The sequence below is a fragment of the Accipiter gentilis genome, chromosome 8 (genome assembly GCF_929443795.1).
Source record: "Accipiter gentilis chromosome 8, bAccGen1.1, whole genome shotgun sequence".
Lineage (NCBI taxonomy): Eukaryota > Metazoa > Chordata > Aves > Accipitriformes > Accipitridae > Astur > Astur gentilis.
In genome coordinates this window covers 19324167-19349132 of record NC_064887.1, presented here as the reverse complement: position 1 = coordinate 19349132, position 24966 = coordinate 19324167, and the positions used below count along the sequence as shown (strand labels likewise).

The window sequence follows — 24966 nt, the reverse complement described above, 5'->3', positions numbered from 1 at the left end:
GGGCCGGCAGGAGCCTCGGCGGCCGCAGTGGGGGAGCCCTCTGCCGGCCGCCGCCCCGCGCCGGGCAGGGCCCGGCGTCCGCGCCTCGGTGGCCGTAGAGGCCCGTCTTTTCCCTGCCGCTCTCTTTCCGAGAAGAAGAGTAACGCCATCGCACGGAACCGGTGCCTGCCCCGCCCGGGACAGCAGCGCCGGCTGCCGTAAAAGCAGAGCCTGGCTCTGAGTTGGCGCCCGCTACGAGGCCACCTGCTGCGCTTCTGGCCGAGAACAGGAGCACCGGCCCGCAAGCCGCAGCTCCGGTGGGGTGGGCAGTCCCCCGCGGCCGCGCTGGCGGCCAGCGGGTCCCAGCCAGCGGGTTGGTGCTCCTCAGGAAAAACCGTGCTCCCCAGCGCCCGCTTTCTTGCCAAGACATTAAGCTGTTGCGTAGGCGATAGAAGTCGCTCTACAACACCCTTCTGAGGCGAGGAAGGGCCTTTCCGACTTCGACTAGAAGCAGCATGTAACCATTTAAGTTGATAAACGCTGAAAATAGTCGGGGGAAAGTTATCCTTGAAAGGCCGGTACCAGCCGTGGGTGGAAAAGGCGAGATCGATACCGTCATCGCGGTCCTGAGGGGACGCTTCCTCAGATTTTGCACACTGCACACAGAGGAAGCAGATCACCAGCCACCAGGTGGTGCCCGGCCCGCAGCACCCCCGCACCCACTCTCTTGCGAGCGTTACGCCAGCGCGACGCCAGCAGGGGCTGCGCCACGTACCTGCGCCTAGCGACATGCTGGCTCGCGAGAGACGGTGCACGGGGCGGTGTGGGCGTCGTTGGGACTCCCCGGTAACTGTCAGCTCTCTTCTACTCTGGCGTGGAAAGCTGCTTCAGGCTCCGCTGGCTCCGCTGCCTACCCCCGTGGGTCCTCGTTCATCCTCGCCTGTTCCCAGGGCACCGCGCTTGGCTCTGCAGGTGAAGTGGGAGCCTCTGGAAACCCTATGGGCAAGTGACTCACCTCTTCTGGGGACTCACATTTCGTGCTTCTTTTCTTCTTTGTAGTTAGCATCCACGTTTCTTCTCCCCTGCCACCACACGCCAGTTAATTCTACCCTCTGTTTCCATAATGACTGTGTCTCTTCCTCCTATAAACACAGGAACTTGGCAGCAGTTCTTGGAGACAAGAACAGTAGTTGCTAACATAGGAAGGATAATGCCAACAATGAGGCATTATTTCCAAGAAACTACAACAATCGTAGCATGAGGAGGGCCACACAGCGGACACACGCTTCAGCTATTCAAACCCAGTTCTTAGCTTAAGAAATCTCTCCATAGCAAGTCAGATAAAGGGAGTAGTGTAAGTTGCTTTTTATTAGACAGAGGTGGATTTGATACATGTTATCAGTTAATTTTCCATTCTCCTTGTTCAGACTTGTCGAGTGTACAGGTTTCCCATTTTTTAGTCATGAAAGAAAAACACATCGCACAAAGCAGCTGCATTCAACAATACAACAAGATACATATCATTATTCACTTGAAGACTAGAAATGTGCCCAGAAATTTTTCAATCATTCAGTATGCTAAAATATAGACAATAAAAAGAGTTAGTTACTGTTTAATGGCAAAATACATTAAAAAAATTCAGGTGAATCTAGAATGAAAACTCATGACTTCCTTCAGTATGGCACCACTCTATTGTTTCATTATAAATTTGTAAAAGGCACCACACATGAAAACTGTAAAGCAAGGGAGAAAACAAAACCAAGCAACTTTCCATGATTTTCTTTCTGTACAAATACATATATATCTTAAGGCAGGTGTTTTTATGTGCAAAATACAAGTACACAGGTAGAACCAATGTTGGTATCATACATTCTCATACTCGCCACTTCTTTTAGCAGTAACATTGGTGTCCAAATGTACAGTACATTGAAAACACTTTTCTCTAACAGAGCTCAAAATAGAAGGCAGGCTGGAAATATGGCCCTGATAACAATTAGTTTTTAAATCTGAAAAGCTTTTATGTAGACCCCTTAAAACATGTATGAACAGTCATTCTCTTTTTCTTGTTGTCTCTTCCTTTAGAAAGGTCCATATCAACTTGTTCACTATGTCAGGTTGATCCTGCTGGAGCCAGTGACTGGCTTCAGACAAAATAGTTAATCTGAAATGGTTTTTAACATAAATCCGTGTAATTTCTGCCATCTCAACTTCCATAAACGCATCTCTTTCTCCCCATAACAGCAGGGTTGGCATGATGACTTCATGGTGCTGCAGAGGTAGGCAGCTTAAAAAATAAAACACACTTATTTAGGTCTTATTTTAACAAAGAAATCACCAAGACAGAATTCAGTCAACTTCGCTTTTGAAATCAACACAGTGAATCTCACGGCAAGTGTTCTAGGTTGCAGGATATCTCCTACAATACCCAGAAAACACTCCTGTGACTCAAAGTCCTTTGTTTTTAAGGATGGTGAAATTGTCAGAAGATACTTTTACTGTAACATGTCTGTAACTAGCGGTGGATTGCAACAGAGGTCCTACTTTTGGAACATGAATGATGTTTCAGCATGATGCACAGCTCAGGAACCCCATGATACCTGTAAAAGCGAATGTGGAACAACATGGCCAGAATTTTGTAGGTCAGTGGCTTTCCCTTGGTGGATGAATGCTATGGCAAATTTCTGAACCTGCATTATTTACTGCAAGTAGGTTTTAATGCAATATGATGCTTTGAATCACATTTATACTACAGTATTCAAGGCATCTAGCTAGCTGAGTAGCCAAATTGTCTTACCAGAAAACAGTCGTCCAGGAAATGGCAGGCTGCCATTTTTGGACACTATGGAAGATACCAGCTAGAGTGTTTCAGACTTATTCAAAATTAAATATCATGTAGTACAGCTAAAAATAAAAATATTTGTAGAAAAAGATGTTCTATAGAACACTGATGTCTGAAATGCTGAACTGAATTCTGTTACATTCACTCATCTACGAAATTCACGCTAACATTCAAAGTGCATCAGAGTTCCCTTTACAAAGAGCTACAGTATGTTTTTGAAGGCCTTGGACTTACATACCTACAACCGTACACAGTGAAAGAAAACTGTTCCTTAAAAATTTGCTTTTCATGGAGTCATAACCTCTTTAAAACTGCAACATCACAACCTAAAGCTTTGGCATACTAGAAAGCATTTAAAGATAAATACATTATAAGACATTTGAAGAGTACTTTCAAGAAAAGCCCTTAGAAAGTAAAATGTTAATAAAAATTATACCACCACAATGACCTATTTAAACTTTCAGTAAAAATTTATTATTTTTTCTTAATACAATTCTTTTAAGTGGAATATTTATAAATACTTCCTCACATTAAAGGTAGGCATTATGAAAGATACAAGTAGCTAGAAATGAAAGACTATTTCAACATAAACAATACTAACCCACCAGAATTTATTCCAGCTCATCTATTTTAGAGATACTGAAAAATTTATCTAATTTATGCTTGAATTGTTTAATCTTAGCCACATATTGTAACAGACTAGCTGTGACAATTTGAAACAGATTCCATCTGATCAGACACAAATCTCTATTATATTAATGCTCAAACACAATTATTTTAAACCAGTAATGTATAAAAAAGGGTTTCGGAAAAAAATTTAATTACATACTTAAGTGCTAGGTTGAAACTTAGGAGTTAGTTAAGAGACTATGCTCTGTAAAAAGGGAAAGACAAAGAAGATGGCATGCATTAGTTTAAAATAAGACAAAGAAATAGAGAATTTGAAGCCATTCTTCCTCTCTACTTACACACGATGTCAAGAAATATTAATAAAAAGTCACTTTAAATAATAATTTAATTTTTCATTGATAAATTAGGAAAATTCTTAAAATGGCTTTTGTAGCAGTGGATTTAAAATCTCATTTTGCAAGCACCTGACCTCACCCACTGAACCATAGCTTACTCATAGTATCAGTTTTAAAAATTGATAATGTGATAATCTGATTCAGTGCATTTAGACTAACCCCTTTGCCTTTTAAATCCAGTATCCTGGATCTCTTCACTATTTATATGTGTATTTTTTCACTACTGTAGGGTTTACTATTTTTCTTTTGTGTCTAAGTGCCTTGCGAGATTTGTAGCCTCACTTAGGAAAACTCTTCTGGGCTTTTTACACATGCTGCATAGGTAAACAACCTGTCATTTTTCATTGCCTATGAGCAATATTTCTTTTCAGCCTGGAGTATGGGACATGGTATCATGCCTGAAGTTTCTAGAAATCTCCTTTAACAAGGATTAACATGCAGATTTCACATTTAGAAAGGGAAGTTCCACTTGTGAAGTTTAAGTCTTTGAAAAACAGACTCAAACCTTCATACAGCACTGTTATACAGTTTTTCTGTAAACAAGTGAAATACTTAACTGCTATAAGAGAACTAATCCCATTTTCTAAAAAAATGGCGTATCAGAAGAAATTCAAGCTTCAAATGCTTACCTATCTCTCTTAACCAAGCATGACACAAAAGCTTTATGATTTTGTTACAAAAGTGTTTGTATCTAAAGTATAGTGAAAGGAACAATTGCTGTGCTCTTTATAAAAGGATGTGTTGGTGATGGGTGGAAGTAGGTGATTTCAATCGTCTCTTTGGAAATAACTTTCCAGAAAAATTAAGCTCTGAAGAATGAAACTCCAGGTGGATAGTAATGAGTTGGAAACCTCTAACATGTAGGTCACCAGTGCCAGCCCACTGGGAGTTACGGTGAATACAAGTCATTAGCATCTAAGTGCTGCTTAATGGCTTATATGAGAGGAAGTGAAAATTTCAATCCAGTTTTAATATTTAATGATTCAGATCCCATAAAGTGTGACCATCAAAATTGGTGGCAAGAACTGAATGAGCTGAAGACTAATCTTTTCCTTCTAGTCCAAAGCCTGCTGAATTGTGGCTGACAGCACCTAAAATAATATTCTCTGAATTCAGTACAGATATACTTTCATTAGGAAAATAAAGCAAACAGTGCACAAACATACACACAGAGGAATTAATATCTGTAAAGATACGTTCTGATTAATAACTGATACTAGGCTTTTTTTTGAGCCTGAAAAGGCCTGGAACAATAGTTTAAACATATGCAACTCTTACATTCATCTTATCTGAATCCCATAGCAATTCAGCTATCAGCTATCACAGATATTTCACTGTTATTGTCAGAGAAGCATCTGGTTAATACGCACACTCACTGATGCGAGGTGCTGTGGCAAACGTAACAAACAAGGCTCGGAGCGCCCATGCCTCTCCAGCTCCTCATTAGCCCTACCCTTGGGGCTCCTGCAGTGCAGTTGCAGGGCCAGGGAGCTGCCATGCAGCCGCAGAGCTCCCCCAGTCACCCTTGGACGTGCCAGCTGATGTCCTCAGCCACTCTCTGCATAGCTTTAAATAAGTATAATGTTACCAGCACAGCCATCTCATTTATTCCCCATTGGCATCTGTGCTTGGGGTTTAGAAGAAAATATACCACCTCTCTACTTTCTCGTTCCAGTTTTGTTTCTTAGCCTGTACAAGGCAGCACCTAGCTCAGATCCCTATTTTCCTCCCAGTATTTCCCTGCTGACCGCTCTCCTGACAGTGACAGCATGGAAGGCACAGAAAGAGCAGTAAAGGTAGCACTAAATTAGACCAGGGACAATGAAAGGTTAATCTACTTCAAACACCTACTGCCTGAGTTCAGGGAATGAAGAGAATTGTCATTTTTAAAGAATATTGGGAAGCTGTTCTTGTGTTAGAGAAGCATGCAGGAGATTTAGCACTGTTGAAGACTGGAGACAGTAAAGGAAAGAAGAGTTCAGTCCCACTCTTCTTGGTATAGTCCTTCAAGTTAGGGCTGTAAGTCATAAATAGAGTATATGCAGATTGAAAGACCTTCTGTCCCTGTTAAGTTTTTGGTAGATAAAAAGGGGGTGTCAGTCTCTAAGGCCAAGCCAACTCCTTCCAAGAAAGTTAAAACCATTAGAAAACTGTTTGAGAAAATAAAATAAAAATTAAGCTTGCAAAAATATTTCCTATTATGATACTATCTCTCAATTTTAGTCTACGCATGCTTCCTGCTATATGTGCTCACTGCTGCCAGTGAGTCTGACGAGACCAATGCAGGAACAACAACAAAAAAAATAATAAAAGTTTTAGGCTTAGTTACAAAACAAATTACCCCATCTTTAAAAAAAAACCCACAACAAACCAGCCCACACAGAATAAAATTAAAGTCAGACATGGTTTTGTAAAGTTACAAGTGAGGGCAACGTACTTGGATGCCATATTATCTAGCAGTATTATCTAATAATAAGCTCTTCATAGATCTTATTATTAGATAATATGAACTGTAATGCCAACAATTAATTGATGTTAATTTTGTAAGTATTATTTAGAGATGTTTTTGTGATTGCCAGGGTTTCTGTGAACAAGGAAGGGCCTTTGCTTTATTAGATTTTGAAACAAAGCTTTTCCTTATCTGCACTCGGGCTGTTTCACCGTTTTGTGTGGATACATCATACAATTCACTTTGCATCACACTGCTTGACACTGAATGCATTTGTTACCTGGCGAGACTTCAGAATTTGCGGTTTTTCTTCTACTTCAGCGGCAGAAGGTGCAATACCACTTTTGGCCTCCAGGGGTCCCTAGAATATTTTACCTTGTTTGAGAATGTTATACTGACCTGAAAATACTTCTGTAATGGTTAATGGGTCCAGTTAATGCTCCAGGTTGTGAAAAGACATAGAGATAAGCTTCAATATCCTCTGCTGTTAATCTGCAGCCTTTCCTTCCAATTCCAGTGGCCTGGCTAGTAAATAAACTTTTCAGAACCTACAAAAGGAAGCATAAGCAGCCACTATGTAAGATAGCTAGAAAACGTGATTTCTCTCCTTTAACAGGACACATCTTTCTAAAATCTATTTATGCATTGTTTAGAGTATAATGAATGGTTTAAATGCTTTTTTAGAGAGCTATGTGTAAAGCACACAGTAAACTTATTTCTGGTATAACTTAATTCAGAATTATCAAGTACAGCCAAATACCAGCATTACCAAGTTACTCAGTTTTGCACCCTGACCTGCCACCTGTGACAGGCAAAGGCAAGCGCAGGCACAGACTTTTCTTTGGGATGGATCCCAGCAGCTGACAGGGTGGGAGGGAGAATGATTCAGGACCTCCCCAGCTTGCTGTGCCCTGTGTGCATGCAGCACTTGGAGCTCCGCACTGGGCTGTATGCATGTAGGAGGATGCACGCCCGCAGCCGATTTTTCCCTTTTTATACACTTGTACTTATTTTTTTAAGGTTATACAAGGTGTTGGCCTTGTTGGTTCCTCAGGCAGAATTAATCACCTGGCTGAATTTGATGCCCAGACTCCCAGGCTGCCTGCCTTGTAGCAGGCTCTGAGGGATAAGAGGATATCCCACTGCACACAGGAGCTTCAGGTAAGTCAGCAGGAGTTCCCCAAGCACCAAATGTGTCCCACTGGCATGGGCACAAGTAAAACCAGCTGACTGTCCAGGTGGAGTTATGCACTGTAGTGATGGAGGTTAAAAGTATGTACCTGAACACCTCCCAGAAACGCAAAAGCAGGAGTTAATCTCAGAGACTATACACACTTATATCCTACTTTATATAAAGCTAAATAAGAAAAATCAGAAAGCTCTGTATTTTTTCCAGTAATTATAACTACATCAGAAGAGATGAACATAGGAAGCAATTCTTCAATCACTCATAGTTAAATATATAAACAAGAGCACTCATTTTGCTCACCTTGAAATCATTTACTGTAAACATGAATTCAGGAAACCATGGCATTTGGAAAAAGAAGTAGTAACCAGATTTAATCAATTGTGATGGATGTCGTAGAATGTATTCTGAAACAAAAATGCCCATGAATTAAAAATGAAAACTGATGATTCAAACAAAATTACTGTTAATATTACTATTTTTTAAACTTAAAAGGCATGTTCTAAAAATATTACATTAGAGCATGCTATGTGACAAAAGATGATTATTGTTTCAGGAGTAAGTATATGATGTGGCCATTAAAACATCTTTTATATGTGTTAACAGAAACAGTCAGGAAACCAGAAGCCTGCCAAAGATTAGGGGAGGGCAGTGACACTGGAGAGTTTAATTGCATCATAGGTTTTCACTGAGAGATCTATTTGTGTAGCTAGTCCAAAGCATTTTTGTCAGCTGTGGAATAAGAGGCATAAATAGAAGTCTTTAAGTATTTCTCTCATCAAAGACGTGATGCACAGAAATCTGTAGATGATAATCCACTTACATTCTAAAGACAGCATCAATCTTATTCATGAAAGTACAGAATTTTTCTAACAGTTGCCTTCTTGGCAATTTCAGGGACCGTAATCGAGATTACATAGCATCACTTTTTAAAGACATTGAAGCATATGTAACAAAAGAAAATGATATAGCCAAATTTGCATTAAGTCTTTTTTTTTTTTTTTTCAATTATAATTTTGTGTCTCCAATGAGTTGCAGAGCCAACATGACATTCAAATACCTAACTTCCTCAAAGCAAGCACAGAATGTATGCAGGCGCTAGGAAGTCTAGAACTTATCCTGTACAGATGCAAATTCAGGAAGGCAAAATTGCACTCCCAACATAGGAGATCTCTCTGAAATATTAATTTTGAACAACTTGGGTTTTAAAACAAAATTGGGTGAACAAAAATGGGTTTTAAAACAAATAAATTGAAGTGTCAGCTATCTTCTAAGCTTTCCTATCTTATACATTCTTAAATTGCATCACCCGTTATATTTTTCCTTGATGGAGCATCATCAACACTGTTCACTTTTCCTCACAATTTATAAACTGTGTATTTTCATTTAATCCACAGTACAACAAATTTGATCCAGGGAGACTTTATCAAGCTACAGAACAGATTTTGTACTTTAACAAATATCCAAACGAATACGAAGAAATACTATACTAAAATGTATTTGTCTTCCATACAGCCTGGCTTCTGTTCTCAGTGAAAATACCGCAAAAAGCTCCTGCTTGCTCAGGTGGTGGTGAACAGACCTTTCCTTGGGTAAGTGAGGCCTAACTACCTGGCAAAATGTTCTTTAATATCCTAGAAAGGTGCTCAAGAACACTGTGAGAACAACATGTGTGAATGGTTCTGATTCCAGGGTGGTGTAAGGTCAGATTTACATTCAACTGAAAAGAAAATGAAAGCTGCACTAAATATTCTTAACTATTTCTGGGTAAATGGGATGAATTTTTAAATGGAAATAGGGTAAGGTCAGCAACTGAAGAAATTAAAATCAGTGAGATATTACTTCCATTTTAATTACTGAATGTTGATCTAATCCCTATGAAATGTTTTGTAATTCTGGGTAGCAGACAAGCTCAAAGCCTATCACACAACAAATTCTCCTAGTGCACCTAAATCCTGAATTCAGCTCACTAATAGTACCTTCCTGAGCCTCTAGTAAGTGGCCCGGAAAGGCTGTCTTGTTCCAATGAATATTGTACCAGATCATAAGTTGTCACTTGTCATCTAAATCAGGATTAAATTCTAATGTCTGATTCACATTTATACAAAGGCTGTTTTATGCAGACTTAATAATGCAGTGAGGCCTTAACCTAGGTGTAATACAATATACACCCTTCTTCAGGGAATTTTATCCTGCCAAAGTGGTATAAAACAGATTCATGTATATGAAAATTATATTTGTGAATCTTCAAGGATTAAGAAAAACATCAGTAAGTTTGGTTGCAAGCACTCCCACTTCCTACAATAAATTATTTCCAAAAGTCAAATACTTGATACCTTACTGCTTCCTAACATACAGTCCACATCGTGACAGGCACTGAGTATGGGCAACTTACCTACTGAATATCTAAAGGGGCAAGTAGCTTGTTCTTCTTTAGCAACCTCAAAGCAAACACTCTGAATCATAATGAAAATGCAGATGCTCTGGATTAACAAAGACTACTATAAAACTCACCTGTAAACACAGAAGGATGAGGGAAATTAACCACAATCAGCTTAGTCACCATTTCAGGGTAACATATAGCCACTAACCAAGCGATCATTCCTCCCCAGTCATGGCCAATCAACACACACTTGTTGTATCCTATCAAATAAACACAGATTTGTGCTTTTATTTCAGTAGAGTTTGTATCCATACAAATTATCACATACAATAAAATAATTATTAGGCAAAATAGGTGGTCCAGCACATTTATTAATGTAACTATTTAATACCACACTGCTTCCATTACTAATGGCAAGAAAAAATATTGCACTATTATAGTTAAAAAATTAACTGATAATTAAAATTATTTAATTGGACTTCAATTACACTTTAACTATGCTACCTCAATGTCAAACTAAAGTCACTTGGTATGCAAATGGCCACCCTGTTCACATCTTGGCCAATGTAGGGTCAGATATACAATTCAAATTGCAGCCATTATAATGCACGTACGTTTAGGGTATTTGGAGTTTAAAACTGCAGACAGAAAGACTAAGCCATCTCCTGAGCCCCTCCTGAACAAAACTAATCCTTATGAATTTCACTGAGTATGAGAGGTTATCTAAGCACTGAACATCATCATTATGCAAAAAGTGGGCATTATACTTAATAGCCACATATATAGCATGTATATATATACACACATAAATACACATATTTATATACTTAGTAGACCTGTAGCTTTTCTCCATATACTGTTTTGATGGCAATTTTTAAAGTTCTCGGTATTCACATACTTACTCTTCCATCGATAAAAATGGCAATTTAACAGCAATGAAAGGGGGGAGAGGAATCATGACTGAGTTTTTGAAAGCCTAACTGCTGGAATACATACTATAGTGTCAGATACCATCACCCTCCTCATTGAGGATTGTAATGCTGAGCACATACACTACAAATGAAATGTATAAAAGCCAAACTGTTTAGAATTCTGACATAAATTTGGACACAGTTATCAACGCACCTTATAACCCCTCTCTTGAATAGAAATCTTCTGGAGCACTTTTGATGTAATCAAGATCTCCAAAAGAATTTAATGTGGGGTTAGAACAAACAAAGATAACAAGCCTCAGAAATACTTTTCCAAAAAAAATTTTAAATCCCTATGAAATTGAATTATGACGAGAGCGCTTCTCAAGCATAACCATGGCATTACCATGGAGATTAACACAACCAGCAAAGGTTGGAACACGTAAACACAGTGTGGAGACTGCCTGCCCAATCTTTTGACAATATTCAAACATCACAAGCAGAGCAAATCCTAAACTCCGATTTTAGAACTGGAATCACTGTTTTACTATTTCTTCATGTGAAATACAGCAAGTTGTTTCACTATCCCTAGAGTACCCAGGAAATTACAATGAATCAGGGAATGACAGTCTAATCCCTTGTCTTGCTATTGGAATGGAAGGGAAATACCCTTCACTAGGTATTAAAATTTATCGCCAGAACAGCTACACTTCAAACTGAACTCGGAGGGGCAAATTTTGCAGACCCACTTCAGCTCTAGACCATTACACTGTGTGTTTGCCACAGGGAGCAGCAATGTGCCCCTTGTTCTCCCTTCTGTTCTTCTCACTGGTGTATAAGACAGAGTGATTCAGCTCTTGAGAACTGACTACTGTGCAGGAGTAGTATTTTGGGATTATTTTTTAATACAGCAGATGCACTGTCATCATCTTTATAAAGCCCACAGTATTTATTCTATCTTGTTTGTGCAAGAAAAATGTCACCTGATTTAAATTCTTTGGTCTACAAGTGCTATTAGACTCTAATTCAGAACATTATCCACTAAGTGCAATAGTTAGGAGTAAGCAAAGACCTTCTTAGGGAAGAAGACCATAGGTTTGTACTGCTGGATTTCACAGCACATAGGGAAGATTTTTTTTAAACCCATGATGGAAAAGCATCTTTACATATTGTTTACACTGACATACGCATCATAATTAGAAAACAAACCTTTTTCATTGATAACAGTCCATAAAATATGAGTATCCTTAGATTTTTATCTATACATATCTGTTATGTGTATATATTAAAGAGAATGCAGTTTTTAAAAAAAATCACTGCTAGATCTTTATGGGATTTTTGCCAGAAAATCAAGTCATCTATGAGCCGAGTAGTTTGTCTTCTACTAACGCACCTAGAGATTCCAAAATATCCTTTATATCTGTTATCAGGCAATCTAACTTGTAATTTTCTTTGTGAGAAGGAGCATCTGTTTCTCCATAACCTCTCAAATCCAGGGCCACCACTCGATATTCACTTTTAAATTCCCGCAATTGATGGCGCCAAGAATACCTAACAAAGGGGAAAAAAAGAAGTTGGAGTTATAAGGTCAAGCAGTATGATACCAAAAAGTACTCAATGCTTTTGCTCCCAAATAGTTGAGGGTAAATTAGCATGGCTTTGCAACAAGATTCTTTTTTCCTTCTGTGGTACGCTGGTGGTCCTTTGTGGCTATAACACTTTTGTGCTCCCTTCTTGAATTCCCCAGTAAGGAAGTGTGGCTGTCAGAAAGGGGGCATGGCCAGAGCCTGGGTTTTTCAGCAGTTCCTGGCATGGTCCCTTTGCTGCAAAGGAAGCAGGCAGAAACCAGAGCATGCAGAGGACTATTCTGTTTTATCCCTGCAGCTATAGTACCATCAAAAAAGTAAGGTCTGAAAAGCTTTCTCTTCTCCCTGGCGTGCTCACGCATTTTGATGGAGTAGGGAAACACGCCTCAAGGCATGTGTGTGTTTTTTTTTTTTTCCTTTTCAGAAAAGGAATGGCAGATAATTCATACACTAAATAAACCAAAGAAAGAAATACAATGAATATCACATGAACTTGGTGAAGTTTATATGATTTATATTACGTACACTTTCATCTGTGTCTCTATACTACCAGAATTGTTCTAGAACTATCTCTCAATGTGTTGGTACTACAGAAAGTATTTCATTGCTTGTGTTTCTATGGAAGAGAGTGGTAACATTACACATATCAAAAGACATACAAAATTACAAGCTCAGACAAAGGCAAAGGCTATTCCTCATTCTGTAATAGTATGTAGTGACTAGATGTGTGTTATGAAGCAAAAATAACAAGAAAATAGTGGGTCTCATCCTGCAAGAACTACCTGCCCTTCAACTGTTATTGAAACCCAATAAATTACAGAATAGCCAGTACCAAGACAGACACGGTCTTATCTTATACTGCAATATAAGATATACAAAAAACATGATCCTTCTAGGCATATACAATAATGGCTGCATCCCTCTCTGCTAGGATCTAGCTTTTACTTCCGCTTGTTTCAACAGTCTCAGATAAACATTATGTAACATTTGGATCATCAGCGATCCTAAGAGTGATGCACAGAATTCTACCTCAATTCAAACAGTGTCTATATCAGACCATTGGCTCTTCCACCTTAGCTTTGCCTCCAGCCTGTTAGGGACATAGGTAATGTTACAGTAACACTGATAAATTATAGAAATTTGTATTCATATAAACAGAACAGTCAGAACCTTTTCATTCCAGCGTCATAATGCAAACACAAGATTTAGCTGAGATCTCCAAGAACGAAATTTTTAAAGGCATTATACAATGATTTGGAAGCTGAATTTGCCATGGTAACTGCTGTAGCTATCCTATATATTTCACTAAGAAGAAACAAGGAGGGCCATAAATAAATAAATATACTGTTTTTGTTTTAAGAAAATGTCTACTTCCTATCCTCATCTTCCATTTTCACAACAGTCCAACAATCACCAAATGTCTGACCTACTGAATGGGTAGGTTTTATATTCAAAGAAATCCTTTTACAACATATGAAATGTAACTATTGGACAGCTGCTTTGCAAGCAGAATTTGGAAATGTTGGTGAATGCTTTCATGTTCATGCGGTGGAATCGTGGAAACTATTTTGTGACTTTCTGATCACATTATTTCTGAAAGGCAGCTTGTACAAAATTCAGCAGCTCACACACAGGTCTTACAGGTACCCAGCTGCCTCAACACATTATGCCCAATTTCAAATATTTTGTCTTTCCACAACATTGGTACTGATTTTCAAGTTCTTATACAACTAAAGCACTTAATGGCTCTGGAGCATTATATTCTTAAGTGATCGTTCATCTTCAGACATTCTCAATCACTCGCTAAGGTTAGTATTGTCCAGTTATGGTTGTCCTACTTATAACCTTGAGACACTGGAAGGCAGAGATTTGTTACAATTAAGAATTGTAACTACAAATCATATCCTTTTTTTTTTTTCCTAACCAAACAATACAAATTTGACACTGCTTTAGATATCTCTTAAATTGTGATTATTTTATCTTCTGCTCTCAGAATAATCTGTATTCTTGCATACAAAATTCTTCACTGATTGAATCAACAAACCAATATCAGTATTGGTAGCATGACTATTTTATAGACTATTAGCATGTAGTCTTCTTTTTAAAAACAGTTACATAAACTATCTATTGGTGGTCCCAGTGACCCATATAACAGTTTCTTACTAATTCCTTTTGAATGGTCAGATAATAAAATATATTAACTGTCACTTAAAGCATGACTCACCATTCTGAACTGTAAGAATGGCTTTCTGCTTTTTGAAAGTAATATACCAGATCTCAGTAGAATACGTATATAAAAATGCTAAATTTTCTGTTATTATTCCCACTGTAGGGGACATCAGCTGTAGTCTCAGCTGTCTTACTGTATTAGAATATGTGTTATGCCAGGTATGCATAATGCTTGCATAGAATATGCACCCCCCCATCTAACTGTCTTTTTAATGAAAGTTTACAGTTTTAATCATTTTAGATAGCAATTTCTTATTAGGACAATCTACCTCTTCAAAAATTTATCTTAAAATAAATATGACTTTCTACCGTCATTCTCAAGGCCATTAGTATCTATAGGAAATTGCTAAGGGAAGAGAACTGACCTCTGCTTTACCTGGGTCAATTTATCATGGAATGACCTGAGTCCCGCTTGAAAGATCACAATTCCAACAGTGGACCCTAACTCCATATCTGAGTTTAGAAAGGAAAAGGATCGTTTAACTGGCTGAATTACTGGCACTATCACTTCCCCTACTCCCTTACTGTTTTTTCAGTGCCAGTTATGTAAGCCATGCTTCACTAGTTAAACCTGGCAATGACAGCCTGAGCAATTTGGTTAAATCATTAGACACATGACTGCTTTTCATTGTTATAAACAAACATTTAGGATTGGGTTTGATGCATCATTCATCTTGTGATGAACTAATAATAGAACCTTTTTCCCTGAGTAGCATTCTGAAATCAGGCCTATAGAACTCATAGTTCTTCTTCCCCTCCCCTAGTTAAAAATTAAATTTTTAATAAATGTAGCAACCCATATTGCACTTAACATACAATGGATCCTTATTTAACACCCTCTGCTATAGTTCATAAGTTTAGCCATATAGTACCAATGTTATTCAAACAGGAAATTCATTAAAAGTGAGCAGCTCCTCCCCAAAGTTTGAAGAGAAGTGTACATACTTGGGGAAAAATGGACTGACTGTGCAAAAAAAGATGGTTGGTTTGCGTTAGCCTGCAGGAATTTTTTGTGGATGCTGCAGTCAAAAAATGTTTGAATGGTTTGTTCACTACTAAAAATTCATCCCATTGGTTAGTACTCATAGATACATAAAATGGATCACACTGGGGATACTTAAGCTTGAGATGATCACTCTTGGGTATCTTAAGCAGCCTCTTTTATACAAGAAAAGCATGTAGGGAGTTTTACCAGAATTCTGGAAAGCCATGAAGCAGCAGCATGAGTGGTTTACCCCTTTCTCCAGCAGCCACATAGTGGAATCTTAACCCTGAATCCTAAAACGAGAGAAAAAGAAGCATGGTTTTATTGCTGCATAGTACTGCTATACTGGGATTTGAGAATGAATATGGTTTCAGACAATATTCTAAGAAACAATATATTGCCCCTGAAAAAAAAAATATCAAATTGTCAGGTTTTGAAGCTGAAGTCTTCTGCAATTCTGAGATCGGGTATCTGCTACACCCTGGCAATTTTGAGTATTCCCCACCCCGCCCGGCTGCCACAGCTTCTTCCAGGGAGGACCATCTTTAATACATGTCAGGCTACGTTGACTATGTGCCAGTTCAGCCATGAGCATGCTAACGCTCCTGGCACGGTGGCTAGGAAATGCAGATTATTCTTGAAGTTAGCACCTTGCTTTCACACGGACACAAGTCACGTGCTTTGTGGAAAGACTTTAACAGACAGTATACTTTAAATGCACTTTCAAACTTTCAGTTACTTTGTAAGATTATGCAACTATTTAAAACAATCACATTGCATTCTGGCACAATAAAGGACTGCGTGGATTCTTAAGAACCAAAAGCAATCAAAATTAAGTTACTGGAAAGCAAGTAGTTTTTGCTCGGTTTTACTGTTCAAGGGTTCAGACTTGCTTCAGAAAAGAAAGCCTTAATGTTATAGTTTTCTTTCTGCCCTGTCTATAGTCACTATTTCTGATGCATCTTTTAAGAAAATGGGTCCTATAAGAATTACCGGCAGGCAAGTTACTTATTGTTAGCAGTGCAGAGGCTGAACACTGAAATGCCATTGAACTGAATGGATGTACACAAACTTACATTAACTCAAGGTCGAATCCAGTAGAATTTAAATAAACTGAAATTATGACCTAGAGGGTTTACTGAATTCTGGCACAGAAGTAGATACAGAAGTTGGGAAAAGAGCTATCTCACAAAATACAACATGCTGTTTAGAAGTCAAGTGAAGGAAACTGCAGGAAGAAAGGTTGTACAGCTCCTGAACAAATGTCACGAGCCTGCACCATCTCTGCTGTTCTAAAAAGGGGAGAAAACCCCAGGCCTTTGCTGTACATCAAGGGCTTATATCAGGCCAAGGATCACCAACACAAACAACAAGTTTTTCTTGCCAGAGATGCTTCAAATTCTCTGAGCTACCTTAGCACTGCTAAGTTCACTAACCAGCTACAAACCCATTAACTTATGTCTGGATTTCTGAAAGGGCTCTGAAAAGGGAACATCTAGGGGTTTTTTTCTACTCACTAGGGATATAATAGGGACTTTTGCTCAGTTCTGCCCCAAATTACACTGATATTTCTCCTCTGGGGTGCCAATGAAGTTGAAGTCCCTAGAGGTAAAAATAAATTCCTAGTAAATTTTAAGGCCATTACATCACCTTCACCATTCTTCATATCACTCTTCCTTTGATCCTTTTATACTTAAAAAAGTAGAATTTTCTCAGTTTCCTTCCACAGTTTCTCTTCTCAAGTTAGTGAGTAGCGGGTAAGCCCTTCTCCATCCTGCTGCTTTCAGTTAGTGTCCTCTAGGGATTTACACTCAAAGTTTTTACTTTAATCTATTTATTACTTTTAAGGGCATCCCCTTTACTCATACAAATTCAGTCACCACTTGCACAGCAGCAGTTTAAAGGTCATGTGCCCCCAACTAAGCCCATCCTCTACCTTTTCAGTTGCTCCTTTCTGTCCCCTTTTTTATGCCCCCCCCCCCCCCAAACAGTCATAGGATGTTGCCATCTTTCCTAAAACAGACTCTTTTCTTTGTCGTGTTGACATCTGTACAGATCGGTAGGGTACACGTGTTTGGGAGGTAACACGTTAGCCTGCTGTTACCCAGCGGCAAGAGTTTTCGTATTTCCTGAAACGAGCGAGACTGCCATATTGACAGCCATTTGTCTTGCCCCCAAATGCTCTTTTATTACCGCTCTACCCCTCATTTCCCCACCAGCCCATTCACTTACTGCCACGAACGTGGCACAGGAGTAAAAAAAGCGCGCACGTGCCCCCTAATAACGCTCGAAAAAGAAAACGAGCCAATCGCGAGAAACGGCGAGGCTCAATAATTCGCATTAGTACTGCCTGGCACAAAACCGTCCGCCCAGATCCCCGAGATCTTCGCGCTCGTTTTATGAAAAACAACGCTCCACAAAATCTGCTGCGTGTTCTTTGCTCACCCCTAACTACGAAAGAAGCCCAGCTAGCGCAACCAACTTCACTGAGAGCATTCGGCGGAGGAGCAAAGCGCGGGCAGAGGTCCGAGACAAGCGTAGGAACCGACGGGCGGCTTTAATCGCACCACCTCGGGGACGGGGCTTCGCCCTGCGCGCTCCGTTCTCCCCGCCACCCTGACGCACGACAGGCGCTCCCGCCCGCCACCAGGCACGCCGTAAATAACGGGGGTGCGGGGCGCGACGGCGCACGTAATTCGCAGGCGGGCTGCGACACACCGGGGGTGGCCCGGCGCCCTTCCCGCCCGCCGAGGCGCCCCGCGCCCCGGCCGCCCGCCCGCCGGGCGCCGCTCCCTCCCCGGGCAGCCGGGCCGGGCCCGGCCTGCGCCGCACCGCGCCGCGCCCCAGCGAGCCCGGCCCCGCTCCCTGGGGGCAGGGGCAGGGGGAGGGGGGCAGGCGCACGGGGGCGCGCAGGTGTGCGAAGGGGAGCGCGCACGCTGCCCGTGCACACGCGTGCCCCGGAGGGCGGGCAGGGCTGCCCTGCGCGGCAGGGACGCGTGTGCGCACCGCGGGGCCCGCTCCCCCCGCCCCCGCCCTCGCCCTCACCTTGATCCGGACGTAGCAGTGGGTGCCCAGGGAGGGGTCGTTGAGGCAGGCGGGGGGGTTCTCCCGCACCACCCGGCGGAAGGTCTCGCCCGGCCGCCGGCCGATGCTCCAGAGCAGGCGCAGCCCGGCGATGCAGGCGCAGAGCCCGCAGTAGCTGTACACCAGCGCCCAGAAGAGCAGCGCCCGGGCGGCCACCATCACCCGGCGGGCGGGCGGCGGGCACGCGGCGCCGGGTCTCGCCATCGGGCCCCGCCGCCGCCGTCCCCGCCGGCCGGCAAGGGGCTCGGAGCGCCGCCGCCGCCGCCAGGAGCCGCCCGAGCGGAGGCACCGGGAGCGGCGGCACCGGCAGCGGCGGCGCGCTCGCCCGCCCGCCCCGCGGCCCCCCGCGGCCCTCGCCGCCGGCGGGCGCGGCGCGGCGCGGCACAGCACCGCCCGCCCCGCCCGGCTGCCGCGGCCCGGGCGCGCTAGGCCCCGGGCGGCGCGGCGGGGGCGGCGGCGCCGCGGCCGGGGGTGCGCCCAGCCGCTCGGCCACGGAGGGCTCCCCCCAGCCCCCCCAGCTGTGCCGTAGCGAAGTAAGGAGAATGGGCCCCCGGAGCGAAGGAGCTGACAGAGCTGCCAAATACACCCAAACTCACGCGAAATGTCGCTGCGAAAAGCGCGCCGGGGCTACGCGGGACGGCCCCGCCGCCGCCGCCGCCGCCGGTGCCCGCCCGAGGTCCTTGCAGGCGATGGCTTCGCCCGCTCGCCCCACGCACCCCCTCGCCCCACGCACCCCCTCGCACTTGCCTTGTTGTCGTGGGAAGGGAAGCGCGTAGGTATGCGGCGGTGCGGGTGCAATTTAGTGCTTTTCGAGACTGTACGTTCTTTCAGTGCCGCTTACACCGCTGCCGTTTAAAGATGATTTTGTAAACGTGCGACGATTTCAGTTATTACAGTATTTCTTAAAAAGATACAAACTTCCAGCTCCAGCACCAAAATTTATAGTGTTTTAAACTTCACTTACTCCAATAGAGAAATTTGCTCCTGGAGGAAGTGGGATCACCATTACTAACTCTGTTCCCGCAGAGTTAATTTAGTACCGAGATCTCAGCTGACGGTAGAAGCTGAACAATCTTACGCCTGTCCGTTAGCTGTAAATTGCTACGTGGACAAGCCAAGGAGTCACAGTCATATACGAGGCCGCAGATGCTGGGGTAAGGAGAGAGGCTCCGGTTGGCACGTATCTGTTACTGACATACTGATACACAGAGTGGGAAAGTGGGTAATTTTGAATGAGAATGGTTCGTGTCATCCAAAAATGTAAGAAAAAGCATACCTATTTTAAGCAGTTGATTCTACAGGTTATAAAAATGCAGGTTGTGAAAAATGAGTTTATTAGTTCTGGGAGATAACGGAATGTGGACACTGTAGTTGCTGACTGCAAGAAAAGTGGAATTGAGCTTGCATGTCGAATCCTGACAAGTCCTGATCCACCTCACTGCACAGCCTGCTCGCCTTTACTCCTTGATCTAACCCCTTGCTTCTCAGACTAGAGGGTACAGCCAGGTTCGAGACTTGTAGAGACCACCTGAGAGTCACAGCTAATAACATAGGCCTATGTGCAACTGCCTGCCTTTGGGGGCGGGGGTGGTGCTGCCAAATTTTACTTGGAATTTGATGAAGACTACAACGTTTTCTTGGTTCAGGTGAATTTGGAGGATTAGAACTTAGCTTCCAAGAAATTTTTTTTTGCTCTGTCCGGCAGTGCAAGTAGAAGCTGGTAGAAAGACACCATGCATCTCTTAGCTCTAAGATATGTAATTTAACGAGCTATTTTCAAAACACAAATTGGATAAGCATGTATGCGAACAGAATATATATAATTTTTCACTGTGCATGGAACACAGCTTGTAGACAATTTTTGTCTGTAACATACCAAATGCTTTCTCCTACTTGTTCTAAATTCAGACTTACAAATATAGACGCTGATGTTGAATCCTAGTCCCACTGAAGGCAGTGACAGAATTAATGCCTGTTTCAACAAGTTCAAAATTCTTCTTTTTAAAAAATCAAATAAAAAGCCTAAGCAGCAGAAAGGAATGTTACAAAGAATTGCCCATTGCTGCATTTTCATGCGTTCTAAAGTTTAAATAAGATACAAAACCATTCTCTGAATTTATTTTTTACTCCTAAAGATAACATCTTCAAGTTGCTGTAAAAAGCTGCCTAGCTTCCTCTTATCAATAACACGAATGAACTTATCAGCAACACACATCAGCTGACAACGCTGAATCACGCTGTTCTCGATCCCTGCTCTTTGAATGTGAGCCCTACAAACTTAAGGTCAGGAGCTTTATCAGGCTGCTGGGAAAAAGCTGCTAGGCTGTTTAAGGCTCCTTCCTTCTCTCGGGCGAGAAGAGAAGGAACAACATCAGAAGCTGATGATTCAGTTAAGACACTAACCTCTGCAGACTCCAGTAGGATTATATGAATCATGCCTACCAAGCCTGAGCCTTCCGTTCATGCTCAGATTAGTCACACCACCAACCCCAGGATTAGCATATAGCTAATTTTTTATGCATCAGACTTTGTACTAATAACCTTTTTTTTGTAGGGAAGAAGCCTTCACAGCTTCTCAAGAGCAGACTAGCTGCAGCAGGATTTTCCCCTTAAAGTGCACCTCAGTAAACCAGCAACCCAGTTAGATGAATTAGAAAGTTTGGCAGGAGCACAGCAACCAATGTCGTTGTTTATATCGCAGAAGTCATCAAATTCCTTAATAAACCTGTAATCAGAATGAATTGGTAGAAAACATCCCCTAAAAAACCCTGGGAAACCAAGGTTGGAAATCCTGGAGTTGACCACAAGCTTCCGCTTACCTCTAAAGAAAGGTTGGTGAAAACTCAGCAACAGGTTAGACACAGCATTCACAGAATTATAGTAGCCAGCTAGAATACAAGAAGGATTAAAGAGGGAACCATGATGTGTCTTATTACAAGCAGGTATTTGGCCAAGCTATACCATATTTCTTGTACAAACAGGAGAGCTAATTTTTCCACAAGAATGGAACTAAGTCTATTTTTAGTTTATACATCACTAACTACCTAGGTAGTTCTATGTCAAACTTCTACATTATACAAACCTTTTGCTTGTGGAATTTAGCTATGTTATCTTCAGATATTAGATATGGATCCAGTATCAGAGCTGAGAAAAAGATGGTGCTGGGGACCTAGCAGTTCTGAGCAGCTTTTGCACAATGAGATTGCTGCACACCCTGCTACACACCCTAGCTCAGCATTTCTAGGCACCTCCAGCTGTGCTACCTTAGGTGGCCTGTTTGCCAAGGAAGTGATAGAATTCCTCTTTTAATGAGGAGGGCTTTCTTTGTAATCTAGGACCACACTGTCTACGTATGTGTGGCAAACCTGTTTGTAGAAGGCAAATACCTTCCACACGTTTTCCAACATTTTGCAGAAAAAAAAGCTTAGAATCTTCTATATATCCCATATGAATAAGAAAAATTGAGAACGCCAACAGTTATTTTTCTGTCTTCCTTATATTTTGATTTTCTCATCTTCTGCTCTAAATTATTGTTCTAATGGGTGCCAAGCCAAACCAACCCCAGGGCAGATTGTCTTAAGTGCTTTGACAGTGTGCTTTGCCCTCCATAATTTGCCATCTGCCTGCTTATCTTTTGTCAGTTTAACTAATCCCATTTCTCTGAGACAAAAGAGGACAACTTTGCACATCGCTGACTCTGCCTCCAGCCTGACCAACTCATAGCTGATAGTAAAAAATTTAACATGCTCTGTTTATTAGTGACAGAGGAACTTTTTAAAGCTTTAACTATCTTACCCATCATTAATGTGTAGATACAATCTCCTAGTGTAAACACAAGTATAAAAATGACACATTAGTGCAGCTATTTTCACAAATGATCAAGGTGAATTAATGGCATGACAGAACTTAGTACACATTTTAACTGTTAGGTAACTAACAATATTTAGTCTGTTTAAGCAGCTTGTTGTTTGCAGGGGGTATCTAGACAAGTGGTACTTCTTCAGTGTAGTGACAGCTTTGGGCAAACACAGTGCTTGCTGCTCACTTACATTTGGAGGCCATCTCCCTTTCCCCTGAACTCAGCCTTCTGTCTGGAGGTAGGAGCTGATTATCGTCTTTAAGTGACTTGTGGGTTGCAAATAAAGGGTTTATCAGATTAGCATTAGCAGCACTGACATTGTGACTTTTAAGTCATCATGACCATATAGAGTCATGGAAGCTGGAATTAGCGTTTGAAGGAGTGAAAGTACCAGTTCATACCATTAGCAATGCCCATATAGTCATATAGAAGGGATGAAACGCAGAGGATAAATTCTTGCCCTTCCCTCTGTCACCTTGTATTTCCAAAGCAAGAGATCTTGAGTTTTCATTAACCCAGTCAGAAAGTATGTCCAGATGACAGCAAGGTAGGGAGTCCTGAACGTGAACGGTAATACTTGATTGCAGGGCAAATAGCTATTAATGATGTATAAACTATAAGTGAAGGCAGGCCTAAATCACTTTTGATGTGGATATAAAACACGACATCCTAACAGCACCACTTTACATTACAACCCACCTTTCACCCTAAGTCCCCTTCCTAGCCAAGTACTTCAGATCTCCCAAACACCATACACTTGAGCATGCGTCCTGGCACGGCTCAGGTAGGAAGACCTCCTTAGACGTTTCAAGGGGCGATACCCCAATCTGAGCATTTGTCAGTATACAGCTCTTTCTGCTATTGAATGAAATCCTACCATTCCAACAATGGCAGAAGAGACTGCAGAATAGGTATTTTGGAGGTAGCACTAGCTCATCAGCCTGCTACCTGAAAGACCAGGCTACCATTTTTAGGCACACTTTAGCTGTCATTTATGACTTTAGATGAAATTTATTTCCTTTGTCTGAAAATTCAGTTATTTTGTAGAAGGTCTTGTCCACTTAGTTGGGTGTCTGTGGCAGACCCTCACCACAACACTGGCAGTGTTACCTTCACTTCCAAGCTTGATCCAGGAGCTTGACAGACCAGAGGTCTCCATAGGGAGAGAGAGTTTTGAGGGGTAGGTTCAACTAGATCAGTGGCCTCCAAAGTGGAGTGTGGGACGAAAACATTTAATACAAAACTTTTTTTAATTTACAAAATAAACAAAATTAAAATAACTAAGCAAAATTAAGTAAACACTACTTAAAATATTTTTAGTTTCCCCTTTTGTGTATTTTTAAAATAATGTAAATAATATATTAGTACAGTAGAACATGTATTTATTCATTTATAAATTGTATACACATCTTGGGATGCATGCTTAAAATTTTTTAATAATGGGCTGCATGACAAAAAAAAGTTTGGAGACCACTGAACTAGATTATCTGAAGGAGGCCCCTTCCACCCAACATTTTTGTAATACACATTGTGTTTTGGTATTAATTTTATAAAACAATGTTTTATTAGTCCCATACTTTATTTGAGATAGCTATATGTAATCAATGAGAACATAAGGTTTTTACACTGTAGTTTCTACTTCAGACAAGTATCCCAACATTAATAAAAACTTGCATTATATCAGAAAGCCTTTCAAACTGGAGCCAGAGGTGGAATGTTTTAGCTAATTTCCTTCTGTGAAGAACCAGAACTATCTGGCAAACATGCTGGCACCCTTATCCAAATGTTACGTTAACATAAAATACATTAAACGTGTCTGGGCCTTAAAAAAGACATGCAAGTATACAGGATTTGCTGCTGAAATTAGAGTTCCAGGAAACATTTTTTTTTTTTTTTTACAATTACAAATAATCTTACACACCCTTTAGAAATTATCACTATTATAGAGGTCTTTTGTCAGAGCCCAGATTCTGTGCAAGTGTGTCATAGTAAAGTGATTGTTTTAATAGCAATCACATAATTGACAAGACCTTGGTTTAAAGTAGTTTCTGTAGGTGCATAGTTAGCATACTATGATTTAATACAGTCAAACAAGAGTTTGGCTATGCTTGGTATAACAGATTCTCAAGTGCTTCTGAAAAAAATTGGTTTAAAAAAATGAGAAAAGAATCAAAAAGCTGGTATTTTCTCATATATATATATACACACACACAACATATGAAACTGTAATCGAAATAACTACAGTCCACTGTGTAGCAGACTAGATTACATATATTATAAACAAGCAGCAAAAAGATCTTGTGATGCTTCAGGTGTCAATGAACAAGCTTTTAATATTAAGCATTTTAGGGGAGCTTACATGGTCTTTAAAGTGGTTTTAACGTTTAAGCTTCTAACTAGTACATTTTCAAAGTTGTACAGTTTGTAGTAGTGTTGAAGTTCTATATTAAC

At 41.1% G+C, this 24966-nt stretch overlaps 1 protein-coding gene across 1 annotated transcript; it reads right to left on the bottom strand.

Annotated features, from left to right (window-relative positions):
- Positions 1–796: 796 nt before the first annotated feature.
- On the bottom strand, positions 797–18863 carry EPHX4 (epoxide hydrolase 4). The gene is made up of 7 exons (XM_049808347.1): positions 18618–18863; positions 15780–15865; positions 12166–12323; positions 9993–10121; positions 7782–7885; positions 6692–6840; positions 797–2263 (listed from the first exon to the last, which is right to left on the bottom strand). Exons 1-7 carry the CDS (start codon positions 18858–18860, stop codon positions 2029–2031), a joined length of 1104 nt encoding a protein of 367 aa, XP_049664304.1. The 5' UTR covers positions 18861–18863; the 3' UTR covers positions 797–2028.
- Positions 18864–24966: the final 6103 nt, after the last annotated feature.